Raw genomic sequence first — 18,574 nt, 5'->3', positions numbered from 1 at the left:
GATCTGTCTCACTGCAATCTCTCACCTCAGCCTGGTTCAAGTTTGGAGATGATTAGTTTAACATTGTTTCTGTGTCCACACTGCATACAAACATACTCTCTGCAGTTTTCCATGGTAACACCTACCTTTGTGCGAATTCTTTTTAAGGTCTTTATTTTTTGTCTCCACTCATATTGAGCTACAGCCTGACTCCCAGAGGTATTGCTTCATGTGCTTCTAATCCTCTTTGATCAGTATTTGAGTTAATGGATGTGTCACTGGGAACATTCACACTTAAGGAACAGTCCAACGCAGAGTAAGATAGATGCCTGATGGCTCAGATTCATTCATTTATCAACTATTAATCACATTTTTTTTTGTGCCAGGCACTATTTTGAACACAGAATATTCAGTGAAGCTTAGAGATTAATGAGAAAGGCAGATATTTATTGTACAGATAACCTCACATAAATACATAGAAATTGTGATAAGGCCTATAAAGCAAAACCTGTTTTACTGTTGCGAAAAAAAAAATTACAGGGTTCTTTGAAACAATAAAACAGAGGGGACGAATTTAGATGGGGGGGGGGCAGGAAAGTGCTCATTGAGGAAGTGACATTTAATTCCAGATTTAAAGAATGGGTGAGGATTAACCAAGTGACTGGAAACTCTGATTTGATATGACCTGGTAAGAATGGCATTGATGTAAGCTCTAAATTCAGTCTTTGTTCTGCCTCCCCACTCCCACTAAATGAGGAAAATGATCTTTAATTAAACTTGAAATTCAAAGGCCCATTGTATCTAAGGGCCTAACTGGCTCTGGGGTCAAAAAGAAATCTAGTGAAGGTATTTAGTGAAATTGTGAAAACATTCCAAGAGAAGCCTTTGGAAAGTCTTCAGTTTGTCTCATTCCCATATCCGTAGCAACTGAAAGCTTTAAAAAATTTTTTTCAGGAGATTATGCTTATGGTATCTGACTTATGAGATCCACAGTGCTTTCATTCCATGATATGTCTTGGGCCAGTCATTAAAATAGACTTTGTTCTTTTTCATAGTCACTGTTTTGCCAGGCAAAGGAACCCGAAATTATTGTAAAACATCACAAATATTCCTTGTTAAGGTGAGCCAAGTGTGTGCTGCAATGAAAAGGTTAAGCAGCTCTAATACCCAGCTTAAAATATGTTGAAATGAAAGCCAGGGCGGGCTTCAGACTAAACACTGTGAAATGTCTGTGTGATACATGACAAGAAAGAAAGTAATTGGCTTTACTTAATCTAAGCAGATAGGGATTTTGGAAGGGATATTAGTTGACTTGCAGAATCACTAGGCAGGCTGGGGAAACAGACTCTGGGTCTGACTTCTAAGAGCAAAGGCCAGAGCCACCCATTCAACTGGCCTGATAAGGAGGTTGCTGTCCCTGTGCTAATCACAGGACCACTTGATGGTGGTGCTGAATGTCCTGGATAGGAAGCAGTCTCCAGTGCTACCAGCCACAGAACATGCAGCCAAACAGGCCCAACCAGGAAGTTACTACTCCTGGCCCAATGAGGATGATGCTATTGCTGCCAACCCCAGAACCATGCAGCCTCTACTGCCTCCCACCAAGAAAAGTGATTTCCCTGCCTACACTGTTCTTCGTGTGGCTCAACTCCCAATTAAAGGCTCAGGTCTGCACCCTAGCTGCAATGGAGCCTGGGAACTATGTTAAATAGTTTTTCTACCTTGCGAAGGCAGGATTCACAGCATGCGGAACTGTCAATGTGGACATAATGTTTAATCCTTTCCAGAAGCCATTAATGATGGTTGTTCTTTAAAGTAAAAAAGAATGACCAGAGAGACATAACAAAATGGTCATAGGGATAAGGGAGGATCCCAAAGAATAAGGGATCCTCAATCTAAGAAGATGAAGAATGAGAGGAAATATGGAATGTATTTAATAATTTAATGATGACACAACAGATAGTGTAATGAACTCAGTCATTAAAATGAGTAAAACTGAGGTTTGAGGTTGATTTAAGTATAAGAGCTTTACATCATACAAAGCCACATTTTTACAAGCGTCAACATGGTTTGAATTTATCTCAACTTGACATTATGCATAAATGAATTCAAGGGTGAGCAATAAAATCTAGTTTTTAAAGGAAATTGTATTATTGATATAAAAAATTAGATTTACTGGTAACTGTTTGCCAGTGCCATAGATGAGTGACATTTATTTTGGTCTTTACTATTTATCTCCATCAGACACAGTTGTTTCTTAATTGTTTGGAAATGGCCAACAGTCATTAGTGACGACAACCAGAGAAAATGAAATGTATGAAGTTATTAATTAAAGAATTAAGGAATATATGATGAAGCAATAAACTCCTTTCTAAATTCTAGGTATACTTGAGGAGGTACTGTTCCCTCTAATCCTTTTGGATGGTTCTTTCCATAGCCTGGGATATTTCCACATGCCTGAGAGGCACTCTGCTGAATGCATGAGGGTATTCTCTGCAGATCTCCAGGGTTATCTCTCTGTGTACCTCTCTTTTGTCTGGTATTCTGTCCTATGAACTCTAGCTCCTCCAATCTCAGCTCTGACTCTTCAACTCAGGGAAGTCACTGGGTTGTGACTCAATTTCCCCTCCCTGTGCGATGGTCTGGAAACTCTCTCAAGGCAATAATCTGGGGCAATGTTAGGGCTCCCTTCATTTGTTTCGCATTTCTCAGGGATAGCTGATAGCTTACATGTGCATCCAGCAGGACGAAGCCTGCAGAAATCTGGTTGTCACAAAAGTGACTACAGAAGAAGTGGGGCTGATGGGCTGTGAAGTGATACACAAGAGGCATCTGATATAAGCCACTTGGCACTTGCAGTCTTTTTCCCTCTTTCCAAAGTGGTTGCTCCTATTTGGCCCCAAATCATGGATCCTAGCTGTTACTTATTTACCTACAGCTTAGGTCTAAGAACAATTTTTGACACAGCAAAAAACCAAAGTGACAGCTTCATCTTCAGCTTCAGCTCTAGCCAGAGTCAGGATTATCTACACACCAAGACACCACTGTCTAAATCTTACTGCTTCTGTTTTCTGTCATTTCAACTGTCGACAAAACAAAAGATGTTGTAAAAGTTCGTTTATACCTCATGGAATGTCAGCATTGGTTCTTCATCAGGAAATGGGGGCTTGAAATTAGAATTGACTTGATAAGGCTTTGGAAATGGAACCATATCTGAGGTTAGTAGAGGTCTTTAGGCTTTTGGAGAACTCTGTTGGGTCTCAAAGACAAATAGAAGGAAAGAGAGACAAGAAGAAAGACAAAGGGGAGAGAAAAAGTTATGGGGGTGTGGTGGTGGGTGGTCATTGGCCTTTGCTGGATTCCTCCAGGTCGCTGCTGACCCTCTGACTCCCATTGGGATCCTATTTTGAAAGTTGCCGTCTTATTTAGAGCTGATCCTCTTTTGTGTCTTTCCCCCAGTTGGAATCCATGGAGCGTGGTCTCAGGGCCAGGTTTGTGCCTTACTGCCTTATGTCTGAACAACTTGCTATAAAATTGCCTCTTCATCAGCAGAAATCCATGTAAGATTCATTACCTTAAGACTTCACTGAAGAGATTTAAACTTTTATTGATAGTTGAAATGGTGGAAGATTTAAACAAATGAGATGAAAATAGCTGATGAATGACTGATGAATGTCTGTCCTTGACATGGAAATGGGATTTAGAAGATGAGTCCTATCCCTTTCTCTAACTGGAGAAGGGAGCAATGTTTCAGGACTCGAGAAGACGTGTCAAGTTTGAAAAGGAAGTGGAGAGTCAATTAGTGTCATTGAATGTGCCAGGGCAGAATAAGATAAAGGCAGTGACTTTAATGAAGATAAATATAATTCTGAAGTGCTACCTTGAATTTATTTAGAAAAAGAGAGGAATTTCATGAGATTTATTGCAAAATGATTGAAAATTTCTCCTTTCTCCGAGAACTTCACTTTGGCTGACACAGTATTAGTCTTCCCACAGTCATCATTAATTTTTCATACATTTGTTACTCTACAAGAGACTTAGGTACTGCCTTAATAAGGTATGTAACCAGGACATATGCTAATTCAACTAAAAATTTTAAATCTGAGTTACTTAAACTTCAGGGCTGATGCAGAAAAATACACTTAAGTAAGAATGTTAGGTAATCCCCCAGAGGTCACTTTTCTGCGAGTGAATCATTTGCATTTATTTAGAGGTTTAATCCCTGAATATCATTAGTTTTATAAATTGCATATGAGTTTCTATCAATAGTAAAAATAAAGGAGCACCTTAAAATAGTTTTCTCTTCTGAAAATGTCCTCTGTTGTCTACTGTTCTACGAACAAACCGACCAACAGAATAACAAATTGCTCCCTCACCTGTGTTCTGTTTTTAGCTATCGCTCCATTTCTCTGCTTTCTTTCCCAACAAAATTTCTCAAATGAACTATTTTTCCTGCTTCTATTTCTTTACTTCCTATTAGCTCCTTAACCACTTTCAATTCATCTTCCATTTCCACCACTCTGAAACTGTTCTTCTCAAATGCACTAGAACTTCCTTGCTGCAAATCCAGTGGTCACCTCTGTTACCGTCTTGCTCAAACTCTCGGCAGACTAGTCCCTTCTCTCAGTTATACAATCCCCCCTCTTAGCTTTTCTGGTTTTCCTCTGCCTTATGGCCACTCCCTCTCAGTACCCTTTGCTGAGCTCTTTCCCTTTTCTGCTCACCTTCTTCGTGTCATAGTGCCCAAGTCTGACCCAAGTTCTCATCTTTTCACTAACTCTATTTATTCTTAGAAAATCTATCTCCCCATGCCCCTTGGCTTTAAATACCATCTACATGTCAATGACACCTGAAGTTATAGCTCTATCCCTGACCTCTCCATTAAGCTTCAAACCCATTTATCTAACTTTCTCTGTGACATCTTCACTGAGATTTCTAATGGGTATCATAAACCCAGCATGGCTGAAACACAAATTTTGATTTCTCTTCAAACCTGTTCCAGTATTACTTATGTCAGGAAGTCACATCAAGATCTACCCAGTTCCTTAGGCCACATATCAAGAAGTCATTCTCAGCTCTGTTCCTTTTTCTTTGCCTTCTCCCTCACTTAAACCATAAGTAAATTCTGTTAATTTCACTGTCAAATATATCTCATATTTGCATATTTCTGTTCATCTCCTCTGTTTCCATCCTAGTCCAAACCACCATCATTTTTGCAAAGATTGTTTCAACATTTCAACAGTCTACTAAATGTTCTCCTTTTTCTTCCCCCTTTGGCCTCCCCTCCTGTCTCTTTATCTACTTTCCACAGTGGAGCCAAGTAATGTTCTTAAAAAAGGTAAATCAAACCATGTCACTGGTTTATTTATAATCTTCCATCAGCTTCTCGTTACGTTTATTAATAGAAATCCCCAATCCTACTCACCATGGCTTTTGTAAGGCCCTACATGACACCTCAAGGAAACATCTTACACCAACCTCTGTCTCATTCACTCTGCTCATCTCATTCCTATTCCTGGAAAATGCAAGGCTTTTCCCCATTTTAAAGCTTTTGTATTTGTTTTCTCTATGCCCAAAATGCTTTCTCCCCATATCTTAGCAAGACCTGTTCTTTCTTTTCATTTGAGTTTCAGCCTAAATATCATCTCAGAGAAGTTTTTCCCTGACTACTCAATGAAAGTATTCTTGGAGACTTCCCTGGTGGTGCAGTGGTTAAGAATCTGCCTGCCAGTGTAGGGGACATGGGTTCCATCCCTGGTCCGGGAAGATCCCACATGCCGCAGATCAACTAAGCCCATGCGCCACAGCTACTGAGCCTGTGCTCTAGAGCCCGCGATCCACAGCTACTGAAGCCCGCACGCCTAGAGCCCGTGCTCCGCAACGAGATAAGTCACCACAATGAGAAGCCCGCACACCACAACGAAGAGTAGCCCCTGCTCACCGCAACTAGAGAAAGCCTGCGCGCAGCAACGAAGACCCAGCGCAGCCAAAACAAATTAAAAAAAATTTTTTTTAATAAAAAGAAAGTATTCTCTACTCTTCCTCCCTCACATCACTCTCTTTTATTTTCCTCTGAACATTTATAAGATCTGGTTTACCTTGTTCATTTATTCACTAGAATATTAATTCCATGGGAGTAGATTTTTAAATTTTGTTCACTGCTATATCTTCTCGACTTAGAACATGCCTGGTAAATAGTAGGTGCTCAGTTAATATTGGTGGAATGATTGAATTTGTTTATTCCTGTATTTTTATGTCTCTTTCCACACCGTTCTGATATAAGCTTCACGGTTGGAGGGACCTTGTCTTGTTCATTGTTGTGTACTCAATATCTAGGATAGTGTCAGGTTCATAGTCCCTCAATAAATATTTATTAAATAAACGAATGAATAAAACAGTATGACTAATATACCCAGTATCTGTGAAGTAAAGATGGTTCAGCCTCACTTTTCTTGGCTTTTTAACGAAGAGGACTCTCTTTTAATGCTGAAGAAATTCTTTATTCTTATCTTATTAATTTATCACAAATGTATTAGGCTCAGAACAGCAAGTTGTGCCTGTCCCCCTCTCTGGGCAAGAGACTTGCCCAGGGCAAGGAATGTGGATGCATATAAAGTGAACATAACCACAGGATGAGCAGTAGGTCTACTAGGTTATAAGCTTCTGGACACCAGAGTGTCTCAGACACATTTTATCCATGGAGCCTAGAAGTGTTTTCTACCTAGTTACTCACATATTTACTGAATTGAGATGTTAGAATGTTAAGGAAAAAGACAGAATCCTAAACCTGTCCAGAAGGTATAAAAAAGTCATGAAAGAGAATGATTCACAATGGCATCACCTTTCTTAACAGCAACTCTGGATATAAAGAAATAGTGGAATGATACCTTCAGAATACTGAGGGAGGTACCATATGTGCTCTGTACCCTTCTTCTCATTAAAAAAGTCAATGAAAAGAGCTTTTCTTCTCAAATACTGGAAATACTGCTGGAATTTCAACTTATAATTTTATATTCAGTCAAAATATCAATCAAGCATGAGGATAGAATAAAGATATTTTCAGACATGCAAAGAGTGACTGAAGAAAAATCCTATGCAGCCTTTATTATAGAGGTTTTAGCAAATGTGTTTTAGCAAATGTGTTTTAGCAAAAAGAAGGACTAAACCAAGAAATGAAGATATGTGAGATTCGAGATGCAAGGTAACCAATAAGGTATAAGCAATGCTAAAAAGTCCTAGAATAACATTTGTGCAGTAGGTCAAAAGAGCAATCAGTTCACACAGGGCAAAGGATAGAGATCAAGGGACAGTGACTCTCCGGAAAAAAAGAAAAAATTGATACTCTACTTGACATGCTTGATGCAGTTGGGAGAAATTATTTTAAAATATTCAAAAAATCTGTTGAAGAACTCAGAAAAAAAATAGGAAATTGATATAGAACAAATGAAAAAAGGAGGCAATTATTAGCTAAAAACAAGTTGTACCAGAAAGGAAATGTAATCGTAGTACTCATTTTGGCTAGACAATGACCCTATTTACATGGTCATAATCATATATGTCCTGACTATAGATTTAACCCCATATTGTGATATAACCATGTTAGGAAGGTGACAGTGGTGCTGTGTTACCATAAAAGGAAGTCAGTAGATAACGTCTAATATTGATAAATCAAGGGTAAAGCACATAATTTAGAAATTGTTAAAATGGACTTGGATTGAACATGGGAGTAGAACATGATATTGCAATTTTTTTTGGAGGGGGCAGATAGGGAATGGGAGAACAGACCTTTGTAATACCACTGACGTTTTAGATATGTGCTGGCAGTATTTGATTAAAAAAACTTTGATTTTAGAAGAAAAGGGGTTAGTTATAAGTTAATATGTGCAACTAATTTTATTGAGTAACAAGAACAATGATAACAATAATACTTATGTTTATGTTAAGAATGCCAGTGGGGTGGGGAAAAATATGCAAGGAATCCTTGGTGGTATAAAGGCGGAGAACTAACGACTGAGACCCACTGGGTTTGATATTTTGTTTCATGAATTTTCATAAATGCAGTTTCCTATTTAGGACTCTCCATGTGAGAAACTTAGGATCTGTGTTTTTTTCCAAATAAGTTATTGAGCTTCCCCAGGGCCACTTTACGCAGTCTTTCATCCCTGCACACAAACCAAACCATAAAGTTATCCTTCTACCAGTTTTTCTAAGGCCATTTGACATTTTTCCTAATATGATTTAAAAAGGCCAGTGACTGCTGGGCATCATTAGAAAAGAATTTGGAAGCTTAAATTATTATTAGGTGCTTGTTATTTACATCCCATTCATTTCTCCAAAGATTTGAGGTATTAGCCCATCAGTGAGTATTAGTAAACTCATGGTGTATCTAAATCTACTACTAATAATGTCTACCACTTACATAATACTATCTATGTCCTGGGGACTATTTCAAGCACATTGCATGTGTTATCACATGTCATCCCACAAATAAGAGTTAGGTACTATGATTAACACTGTTTCCTTTTTTTTTTTTTTTAATCGTTGAGTAAAAACTGAGGCACATAGAAAGAGCAAATTGGTCAAGATCATGCAGTTAGTAAGAGGTGGAACCAGTATATTTATACCCTGGCAATTTAGCTCCAGAGTCTATATATTCTACTTCCTATGTAATAGACCACGTATTGTTCTAGTTCATATACTTGGTGATGGTGCTTTAGAGATTAGGGATGGTCTAGAGGAAGAAAATCTTAAATTTTAAAAACTTAAAAAACTTACATCATCTGTCTGATGAGAGAGACAGATGAATATGGAAAGACAAGAATGAGAAGAGGTAATGCCTTTCAGCTTTAGAGTTTGGGCACAGGCTCCAGATGCCTGGGGAGCACTGTGTCTCTACAGCACAAAAGTAGGTCGCAGAGTCTCGGGGCTGTGAAGCTGAGATGTGCAGGGAGCTGTGACGTTCTTTTCTGTTGATTGTGGCACTTACTCTTCCTTTCTTCTTCATCTCTAAGCTCAGTATAAACAAGGAGACAACACCTCTTCCAGGATTCTGTTGGAACCACTGTAAAGTGGTCATTTCTTCTGAGTAACTGCAGTTGATTGTGACAAAGTCTCCTTCCAGGGCACTCAGGTACCGGGGACTCTGCTCCACATCATTTTTGCCACTTACCCCTGTTCTCAAAGACATTGGCAAACATAGAATATTACTATTAGTTCAGCATTTTTACAAATTTCTTTCTTTTACATGTTTCCCAGAGGGCACTCCAGATCAGTCACGTGGACTCCCTTATCTCCCCTCCTCAGAATTTTGAAAAAAATATCCATTTGGTCTCCCTGTTCCCATATCCAGAAACTCCCCAACTTACAGTGTAACCGAAGCCACAGAAGAGCCAACAAAACTTGCTGGGTCTTCACCATTTTTACCGCAGATCTCTGTTAGAGGATTCGGAATATATGTTAGTTGGTCAAAGGAGTCTGTTATTATTATAAGTTCTCTACATTTACTTTAGAACTCAAACGGGATTCCCAGCCCATCAAAGGCAGAACAAATGCAAACCTCTGCACTATTTGTAAGGTTACCTGCACAGCGAACTGTCCATGGTCTTTTAAATAAAATGCCCACATTGCCACCTAGTGGCAACACACACAGTTGTTCATTATGTATCAATAGGTCAAATACTCTGATGAAAAAACGAAGACAAAACTGGAATCAAAGTTATCATCAGTGCTAGGAGCCCCGGAGTTGGGGTAAGATGGGGAATAGAAGTCCTGTGATTCCTTGGCTTCAGCCGGCTATGCTACATCAAGTGGAGTAAGTGACAACCTGTGCATTTTACATTGTATCTTTCTGAAAATCCAAGGACAGCTCTGTTCTGGTTTTTAAAGGGATTCCTTATAAAAATATCTGGTTTCTTCATGTGACATCCCTGTTTTTTCCCATAATATTATGTCAGACTCCTTTCCTAGTCTGATCTTTCCTTTTTGGACTTGCTACAGTTTTTCTATGTCTCTTCAAATATGTTTCAAATGTTTATTCATCTGGTTTCTGGCTTATCTATGATTGTTATCTATTACTGTTTCAGTGGTCTTATCACACTGTTGAATTATTTTGAACTTATAGTCATTTTCTACTTTTGGGACTCCTTTCCAGCCCATATCCCCTCCATTGGATGTGCCCCTTAAGAGATGAATCTAGAATTATGTTTGTACCAAGTGACCTAGTTTCCCTGACTATAGCTTATTGTATCTGGGTAAATTAATTTGGAATAGGAATATAAAAATAGTAGTTAGACAATATTTGTCACTAGAGCTATAAAACCCTATGGGGTTCCAGCCAGAGTCATCTCTTAGGAAAATGGAAAGCTGGGTAGGTTCAAACTCAGATTATTGTGGAGTAGAAACTAGCAGGCTTACAGTGGAATCTGATCTCCCAAGAGGAGAACTGATTATACTTTCAGAGAGGAGTAATTTTAGAAAGGATAGCAAATTGATGGTTTTCTTCCTCCTGTAAGGTCCAGCTGTATTTTTTGCAAATGGATTTTATGAGATTCACCTGTACCCTTTCAGACACTCTCCCTTTCCTTGAGCTAGTTTGAGTGGGTTGCACAACCAGATCATTTTCACAAAAAATACTCTAAGTCCGGGGTCCTTTTTTCTATATATCACAATTGATTTGCATTAAAATACATGCAGAAATATATAGTTATCAACATTAAATTTTATTTTGGCTGTTTCAGTCCATCTAATATGATCTAACACATTAGCTACCTATCTCAACATTGTGCCATTTGCACAGTTTATGGGCATATCTTACATGAATTCACATTAGATGACCATGAACAGGTCAGGATGAAGGATAAAATCATGTGATACAAGAGAGATAGTTCTCTACATGGAATCTTTACTCATGGCCATTCTTTCAGCCGAGGATCCATGGACTGTAGCATTACACAGAAGGGCAAAGTGAATATGATTTGGAGCCAAATAGACTTGTTTGAGTCTTAGCCCTACCACTTACTAGATTGGGTTTTGAGAAGTTACCACAACACTGCAGTCCTCCGTTTCCTGTAAAATGGGGATAACAATACCAAACTGTGGTTTTGTGGTGAGAATTACAGATAACGTTGGGAGTTAACAAAGTATCGTGGTTAAGAATTCAGGCCTTGGGGGAATCTACCTGTACTATACTGACTGTGTTCTTAGGCAATTTAGTTAATTTCTCTGCCTCAGTTTCCTTGGGGCTAATAATTGTACCTACTTTATGGGGCTGTAGTAAAGATTAAATAAATCAATGTATGTGATGCACTTAGAACAATACTTCATCCATATTAAGCCCTTGACAAATGTCAGCTATTACTATTATTGATAGTATAATAGGGCCTGTGATAAATACATCACACAACAAATGATATGTGATATTATTATTTTACTATTTTCCTAATGATATAATGAAAAACAAAATAGTAAATGTCTTGCAAACATTTGAGACAATTTTAGTCTACAGAAGTACCTTGAATTTAGCAGCTTTGTTTAAAAAAATATTTTCAGAGAACTCATTCCAGCTCATATTGATGGCTGCATTATTTTCTAAGGGCACACATGTCATCTGTTAATAATTTGCTCTAAAACTTTGCTGGATATTAATCCACGTCTTCCATGTTTATGGGTTTAGGATTTCCTTCATTCCCCTTAATTTTTCAAAAAAATTTCCCCAGTACCTCTCAAATCATGCCAGCAAATTCTTTTTGTAGTTTGGAAATTAATTTAAATGACCCAGAAGACTTGATTATATTGTAAGTGTCCAAGACCTCTCTTTGCATCTCTTCCCTTATCATAATTTTCCATTTTTTTCTTTTCCAGTTTGAAAATTATTCTGCTTGATGGAGAGTAGAGAATGAACCAGGAGTTGAGACACTCTATTTTTTCTCTGTTAACTGTCAACGTTATTCTGTTTTCCTTAATATGTGACTCAAACTTCTCCCCTGCTCCACCCTCCTCTTTTCTCCAAACTGTGCTAAAATGCCCTTTATGCTGCACCTCATATTTTCTTCAAGCTTCATTTTTCACTTTTAATGGGTTTTCAATTTTGAATGCTTTCCTTAAAGACCCATGATATCTTTGCTATTCCCCTTTGTCCATGTGTCAGACAGCCCGTATTTTTATGATTTTTAGTTAGAATCTGAGTTAGTGTACTTCCCTGCACTGCTGTAGGTTTCATTAGATGACTTCTTCTTTAATATTATTACTGAAGTTGTTTACAGTGGATTGTAAGAATTTGATTTGTTTTTAGAGTTTCTCACTTCATTAAGTACAGTTATATTTAAATAAAATTCACCAGTTTAACCATTTTAAAGCATACAATTCAGTAGTTTTCAGAACATTCACAATATTGTGCTAACACCACTACTGTCTAGTTCCAGTACATTTTATCATCCCCCAAAGAAATCCCAAACTATTAAGCAGTCACTCCCCATTCCTTCTTCCAAGCCCCTGGCAACCACTTACCTGCTTTCTGACTCTATGGGTTTGCCTGTTCTGGGAATTTTATATAAATAGAATATGCAATATGGGCATTTGGTGTCTGGCTTCTTTCACTTAGCATAATGTTTCCAGGTTCATCCATGTTGTAATGAATCAGTATCTCGTTCCTTTTTATGGTTGAATAATATTTCATTTAATGGATATACTACAGTTTGTTTATCCATTTGGGTTGTTTCTGCTGCTTGGCTATTCTGAACAGTCATGTACAAGCTTTATGTATTTTGGGTAGATGCGTAGGACTGGAATTCTAGGTCATATGATAAATCTAGGTTTAACATTTCGAGGTGCTGCAAAACTGCTTTCCAAAGTGGTGGCACTGTTTTACATTCCGACCAGCAGCTGTGAGGGCTCTAATTTCTCCACACCCTTGATAACACCTGTTATTTTAAAAAATTCTTTTATTTTTTATATTATTTATTTTTATATTATTTTATTATTGCTCATTATTTTTATATTGTCGTCTTTATTTTTAAAATTATAGCAGTCTAGTGGGTGTGAAGTAGTATCTCATTGTAATTTTGATTTGCATTTGTTTAATGACTAATGATGACTACCTTTTCATGCTTATTAGCCATTCGCATATCTTCTTTGGAGAAATGTCTATTCAAATCCTTTGACTCATTGTTTAATCAGGTTATTTGTGTTTTTATTATTGAGTTGTAAGAGTTCTTTATATATTCTAGTTACCCGTCCCTTATCAGATATATGATATATATGATTTACAAATATTTTCTCCTATTTTGTAGGCTGTCTTTTCATTTTCTTGATAGTGTTTTTTGAAGCACAAATGATTTTACTTTTACTGAAGTTGACTTAATATTCTATTTTATTGCTTGTGCTTTTCATGTCACATCTAAGAAATCCTTGCTCAAGATCACAAAAACTTACTCCTGGGCTTTCTTCAAGAGTTTCACAGTTTTAATTCTTACATTTAGGTCTCTGAGCCACTTCGAGTTAGTTTTGGTGTGTGGTGTGAGGTAGGAGTCCAAATTCAGTCTTCTGAATGTTGCTATCCAGTTGTCCCAGCACCATTCGTGTCTTGGCTCTGAAGCCACATTTTAAAAAGTGTAATTCTAAAGGTGTTATTTCTTAGCTTAAAGTCATTTTAAAGCATTCTTTGTTTTTTGGATAAATACTGAAATTCCTGTAATGACTTATAAAACATTATCTGACCCTTAATCACTCTATCTTCCTAGCTCTCTGAATTCTAGCTATCTTGCCTTTGTTCAGTTCTTGAAATACCCAACTTCTCTTTCCAAGGTTCTCCTGCGTATTCCCCAGGACACTGTCCCCCAAATTCCGGGCTGGGTTTATCACTCTGTCGAACACTTTCACCATTACCTGCAAGTATCCTTCACAGCACTCATTACACTTATAATTAATTCATTACCTGATTAGTAATATATGTATTACCTATAATATATATAATTCATTATATTTTTATAATGTTAAAATTATTTTTATAAACATACTGTTTATACTTGTTATAACAGTTTCATTGATAAGTGTAACTCGATAGGGTGTAATCATAAAGCACTTTCATCTTTCTCACGTCTGTCCACGTAAACCTGATAGGAAGGCTCCTTTCTTCTAGCCCTCCTTGATACATGTGTTTGTACGTACCATAATTTCTCCGGGAAGTCTTGTCATAGAAATGATCCCATTCTAGCAATTAAAATGTTCAGACTATATCTTTGTTAAAACACCAAGTTTCATCTTAAATCCAAGCATCAAGCATCTACCCGCGCTCCCTACCCTCCTAATTCTGGTCTGCTTCAGGTGGGAGCCCACAGTGAGTTGTGGCAGCCGGGTCTCTTCCTTGTCCAGTTCCCCTCCTAATGCTTCCTCTCTCCTCCTCACTGAGTAGGAGAACTAATGCTTCTCTCCTGCTCACTGAGCAACTTCTGTCTCTTCCAGGCTTGGGATGGAGGTAAGAGAGCAAAAAAGGTTTTACCTAAATGGCATCAGTGTAATATGGTACTGGGGTTTCTTCAAATTTAACTACCTATACTTTTTTTTTTTTAACATCTTTATTGGAGTATAATCGCTTTACAATGGTGTGTTAGTTTCTGCTATATAACAAAGTGAATCAGCTATACGTATACTTATGTTCCCATATCTCTTCCCTTTTGCGTCTCCCTCCCACCCTCCTTATCCCACCCCTCTAGGTGGTCACAAAGCACCGAACTGATCTCCCTGTGCTATATGGCTGCTTCCCACTAGCTATCTATTTTACTTTTGGTAGTATATATAAGTCCATGCCACTCTCTCACTTCGTCCCAGCTTACCCTTCCCCCTCCCCATGTCCTCAAGTCCATTCTATACATCTGCGTCTTTATTCCTGTGTCTGCGTCTTTATTCCTGTCCTTCCCCTAGGTTCTTCAGAACCATTTTTTTTTTAGATTCCATATATATGTGTTAGCATACGGTGGTTGTTTTACTCTTTCTGACTTACTTCACTGTGTATGACAGACTCTAGGTCCATCCACCTCACTACAATTACCTATAGTTTTAAGGTGGGTGTTAGGATAGAGGGAGGTCACCAGACTATTATTAGGTATCTCCTTGCAGTTTGGAAAATGGGGCACTTTCCATCTATTGCTTGTTTTAGCTTTTTGAGACCTGAGCCAAACCTGAGACATAAAGTGTTCCATTTTAATTTCTGATATAATTGATTAATGTTTACCTCTCCCAAGAGACTATAAACTCCAGTAGGGCAGGGGCCCCATTTGACTCGTTCTCCTCTGTATCTCAGTGCGAAAAACACTACCAAGAACAGGTAGGGGTTCAATCAATATTTGTTGAGTTAAAACCATGTTGCCAAAAAAAGGAATGATTAGGGAGCTGAACCATCTAGAATCTCAGGTTCTTAATTGTGCTTGTAACCGTAAGTGGCCTTGTGGAAATTACTTTATTTCTCTATGCCTCAGTTTCCTCATCTTTAAAATGGGGATCCTAATAGAATCCAACTCATAGAAATGTAGTAAAGATTAAAAGAGTTAATATGTGTAAAGTTTCAGAGATTATAGTGAGGCTTAATAAATGTTATTGATGATGATGCTAGGATGATGGAAAATAGCTGGAGATACTTGATTGGGATGTGCTTAATAACTCTGTAAGAAACAAGTCACATGGTATATAATTGGGTACTGAAGAAAACTGGGATATTGTTATTGCTGGGTGCTCCAAGTTGTCCCTCATGCTGTCACTGGAGATGATCATCGCTGTGGTACCGGCTTTAGCTATAGGATTTGTGGCAATTCCTATATCAGGGATAACTTCACAAAGATTAGTGACATCAGGTCATAAATATTTTAATTTCTGTGAACTACCAAATTCCTCCACTCTAAGGAAGAGAGTGATGCTTCATTCTATATTTATTTGTCTGGAAGTCTATATCTATATCTATATCTATATCTGTCTATCTCTCTATCATCTATCTATCATCACTCCACTCAGTTTTTCAACTGGGTCCTTAAGAGAGAGAAGATGATTCATTGATCACAACAGCCTGGGGCAGGGGTGGAGGTTGAGATGGGGTGGTGTGATAAACTGGGGGGTTGGCAAGCTCTGTTAGGGTGGTCAGGACTAGGCAGAGATTGCTTTAAGGGGGAAGAACCGCTGTGGTGGGGCTTGCTAGTTCCATGATGCTTTGAGACCTGATCGGTTCCTTTCAACCTATCTTTTCTCACTTTATCCCCATGTTATATTGTGTGATTTTTTTTTTTTTTTGCGGTACGCCGGCCTCTCACTGTTGTGGTCTCTCCCGTTGCAGAGCACAGGCTCCGGACGCACAGGCTCAGTGGCCATGGCTCATGGGCCCAGCCGCTCCGCAGCATGTGGGATCTTCCCGGACCGGGGCACGAACCCGTGTCCCCTGCATCGGCAGGCGGACTCTCAACCACTGTGCCACCAGGGAAGCCCTGTGTGATTATTTTTATTTCTACTTTACAGATGAAAAAACTAAAGCTCTGAGACACCAATTAACGTGGCCAAATTGGCATAGCTATTAAGCAGTAGAGCCAAGGTTGGCATGCAAGTCATTAGGACTTAATTCCTAAACATTCTGCAGGGGAGCCTCAAGGACAGGGGAGAGCTGGCCGAATTGAGAGCAGGCACATTATCTGAGACCCTTTCCCCTCACCTCATTTTCAGCCAAAGAACTGCTGTGCCCCCTGGAATTAGAGGTAATCATAGCTGATTTTTTTTCTCCCTATCTTCTAACGACGTCCCAGCAGACTGTGAGGGAGAACAGGGCTCCTCAGTTTGAGGCTTCTAGCCTCACTGCACCCCTCACATGGGCCCTTGAGGTTTTTGTACAGCTGCCCCTGTGCCCTTGGCACTGTGTCTCTCAGAAGACAGTAGTACATGGCTGAGTCTGATACCTGGATGGTGTATTTCACAACAGGGGAGCTTTTGTCTTTAAGGTTTCTGGCTCCAAAGTTTTTGCTGTTTTTCATTGTCTCTTCCTGAAGAAACTGCAGACTTTGCTGAGGTATTGGACATACCAGAAAAGAGTAGGGTACCCTGTGTATGTGTATGTGCAGTTCATGGTCAGCGAGGCTCCTTCTGAGACAGTGACTTGGCCTGTGTGTTGGACTGAATTGCCGCTGGTTCCTCCTGAGGTGGAAAAAAGTGCTTATGTCATGAGTTTGTCATGAGTTGCATCTTTTGGAGAAAGTTTTCATTCTTCTGAAATAATAAAAGACATTCAAGTAAAATATACTCACCAAACATTAAGATCAGAATTAGAGAGCCCAGAGAAGAGTTCACTGTTACTGTCTCTGGTCTGTTGGAGGGAGGGATCACTGTGAAGTAAAGATACAAAGGGATCATAGCAGTGTTCAGAAAGCATGCATAAATTATGCCTGTGTTAGCGAACAGCGCCCCCTTGTGACAAGTTAGTGAACAGGTTATAAACCAATCCTCTGCCTCTCAAAAATCTGCCCCATGTCCTTACTACTGTACTCATTCTTAAGGAACATGTTGGGTGTAAGTTGGTCTTTTTGTGCAAAGGGGAGTTACACACATTCCAAGGGAGAGTAACTCCCAATAAAACTTAGACATCACAACCATGTCAGTATTTTAGACACTTGTTTCCATTTTTTCTAGTTTTTATAAACAATGCTGTATTGAATATAAACCTTGTTCACACATCTAATTATTTCCTTAAAATATGGTGCATTGGAAACACAATTTAACCAAGTGCCCAATGTTGAGGTGTTAAAAGTCAATGTTTGGTCAAAGCTAAAGCCAAATCTGAGTATCAACAAAATAGAATTAATTTTGAGAATCCAAGAATAAATTAGAAAATTTATCCAAAATTTAATTATTATCATCATTGTATTATTAAAGATTTTAGCATTCAAATTTTAAAAATTTAGCATTACAGAACAGAAACAATAATTTCTCAGTGTCTATTGTTTGATTGCTCCTCTTATCATATTTCACATTTGCAAAACTTTCTACTGAAAATGGCAATGAAGCAAGATATATTTTGGCTGTCTCTTCTAGGAGAAGGTTATGCCAATGGTAAATTTACCCCCTTTTCACCTGGACTTGAAGATTTGCTCAAATGGTGATGGTGCAATTTCATTGAAATCACCCTTACGTAGAGTTTTGTACTGCAACGTAGAGTTTTGTACTCTTAACACTGTTCTGGTTTTCTTGAATCCTTGTTTTCTCCCTTTCTTTCCTTCCCCAGCCCAGGCATCATTTTATCTAGTTTCTCAGAACTGCAAGAATTGTTCTTCAAGTATATAAGCGTGCACTGAGACTAGATGTGGTTGGGCTTTAGAGTTGAGTGTTTGCAGTCTTTATTTCAGGTTGCAGAGTGAGTGGCTCAAGACTAGTGGTGCCCATTTGGGAAAAGGCTGGTAGGCTGGGGGGAGGTCCTTGGAACAACAGAGAAGGAATTCCATGATTGTGTGTGTGTAAACTTCACTATTTTAATAGGTGGAAAAATGAATCACAGTGTTATTTTTTTATGTTTCTTTGCTAAAGAACGTGAATACCTCTTTATAAATTGGCTGTCCATTTATACGTCTTTTTGTGA

At 38.5% G+C, this 18,574-nt stretch overlaps 1 protein-coding gene and 1 gene segment (V, D, J or C); one reads left to right on the top strand and one right to left on the bottom strand.

Annotated features, from left to right (window-relative positions):
* The window catches only part of SALL2 (spalt like transcription factor 2), a 915,550-nt gene that overhangs the window by 126,421 nt on the left and 770,555 nt on the right, over positions 1–18,574 (top strand).
* LOC125963606 (T cell receptor alpha variable 41-like) lies at positions 8,741–9,526 on the bottom strand. The segment is given in 2 exon segments: positions 8,741–9,150; positions 9,345–9,526. Coding segments are annotated over 2 exon segments (447 nt in total).

This window comes from Orcinus orca, chromosome 2 (genome assembly GCF_937001465.1).
Source record: "Orcinus orca chromosome 2, mOrcOrc1.1, whole genome shotgun sequence".
Lineage (NCBI taxonomy): Eukaryota > Metazoa > Chordata > Mammalia > Artiodactyla > Delphinidae > Orcinus > Orcinus orca.
Note: the sequence above shows the minus strand (reverse complement) of the source record. Positions and strands in the feature narration are given on the sequence as shown.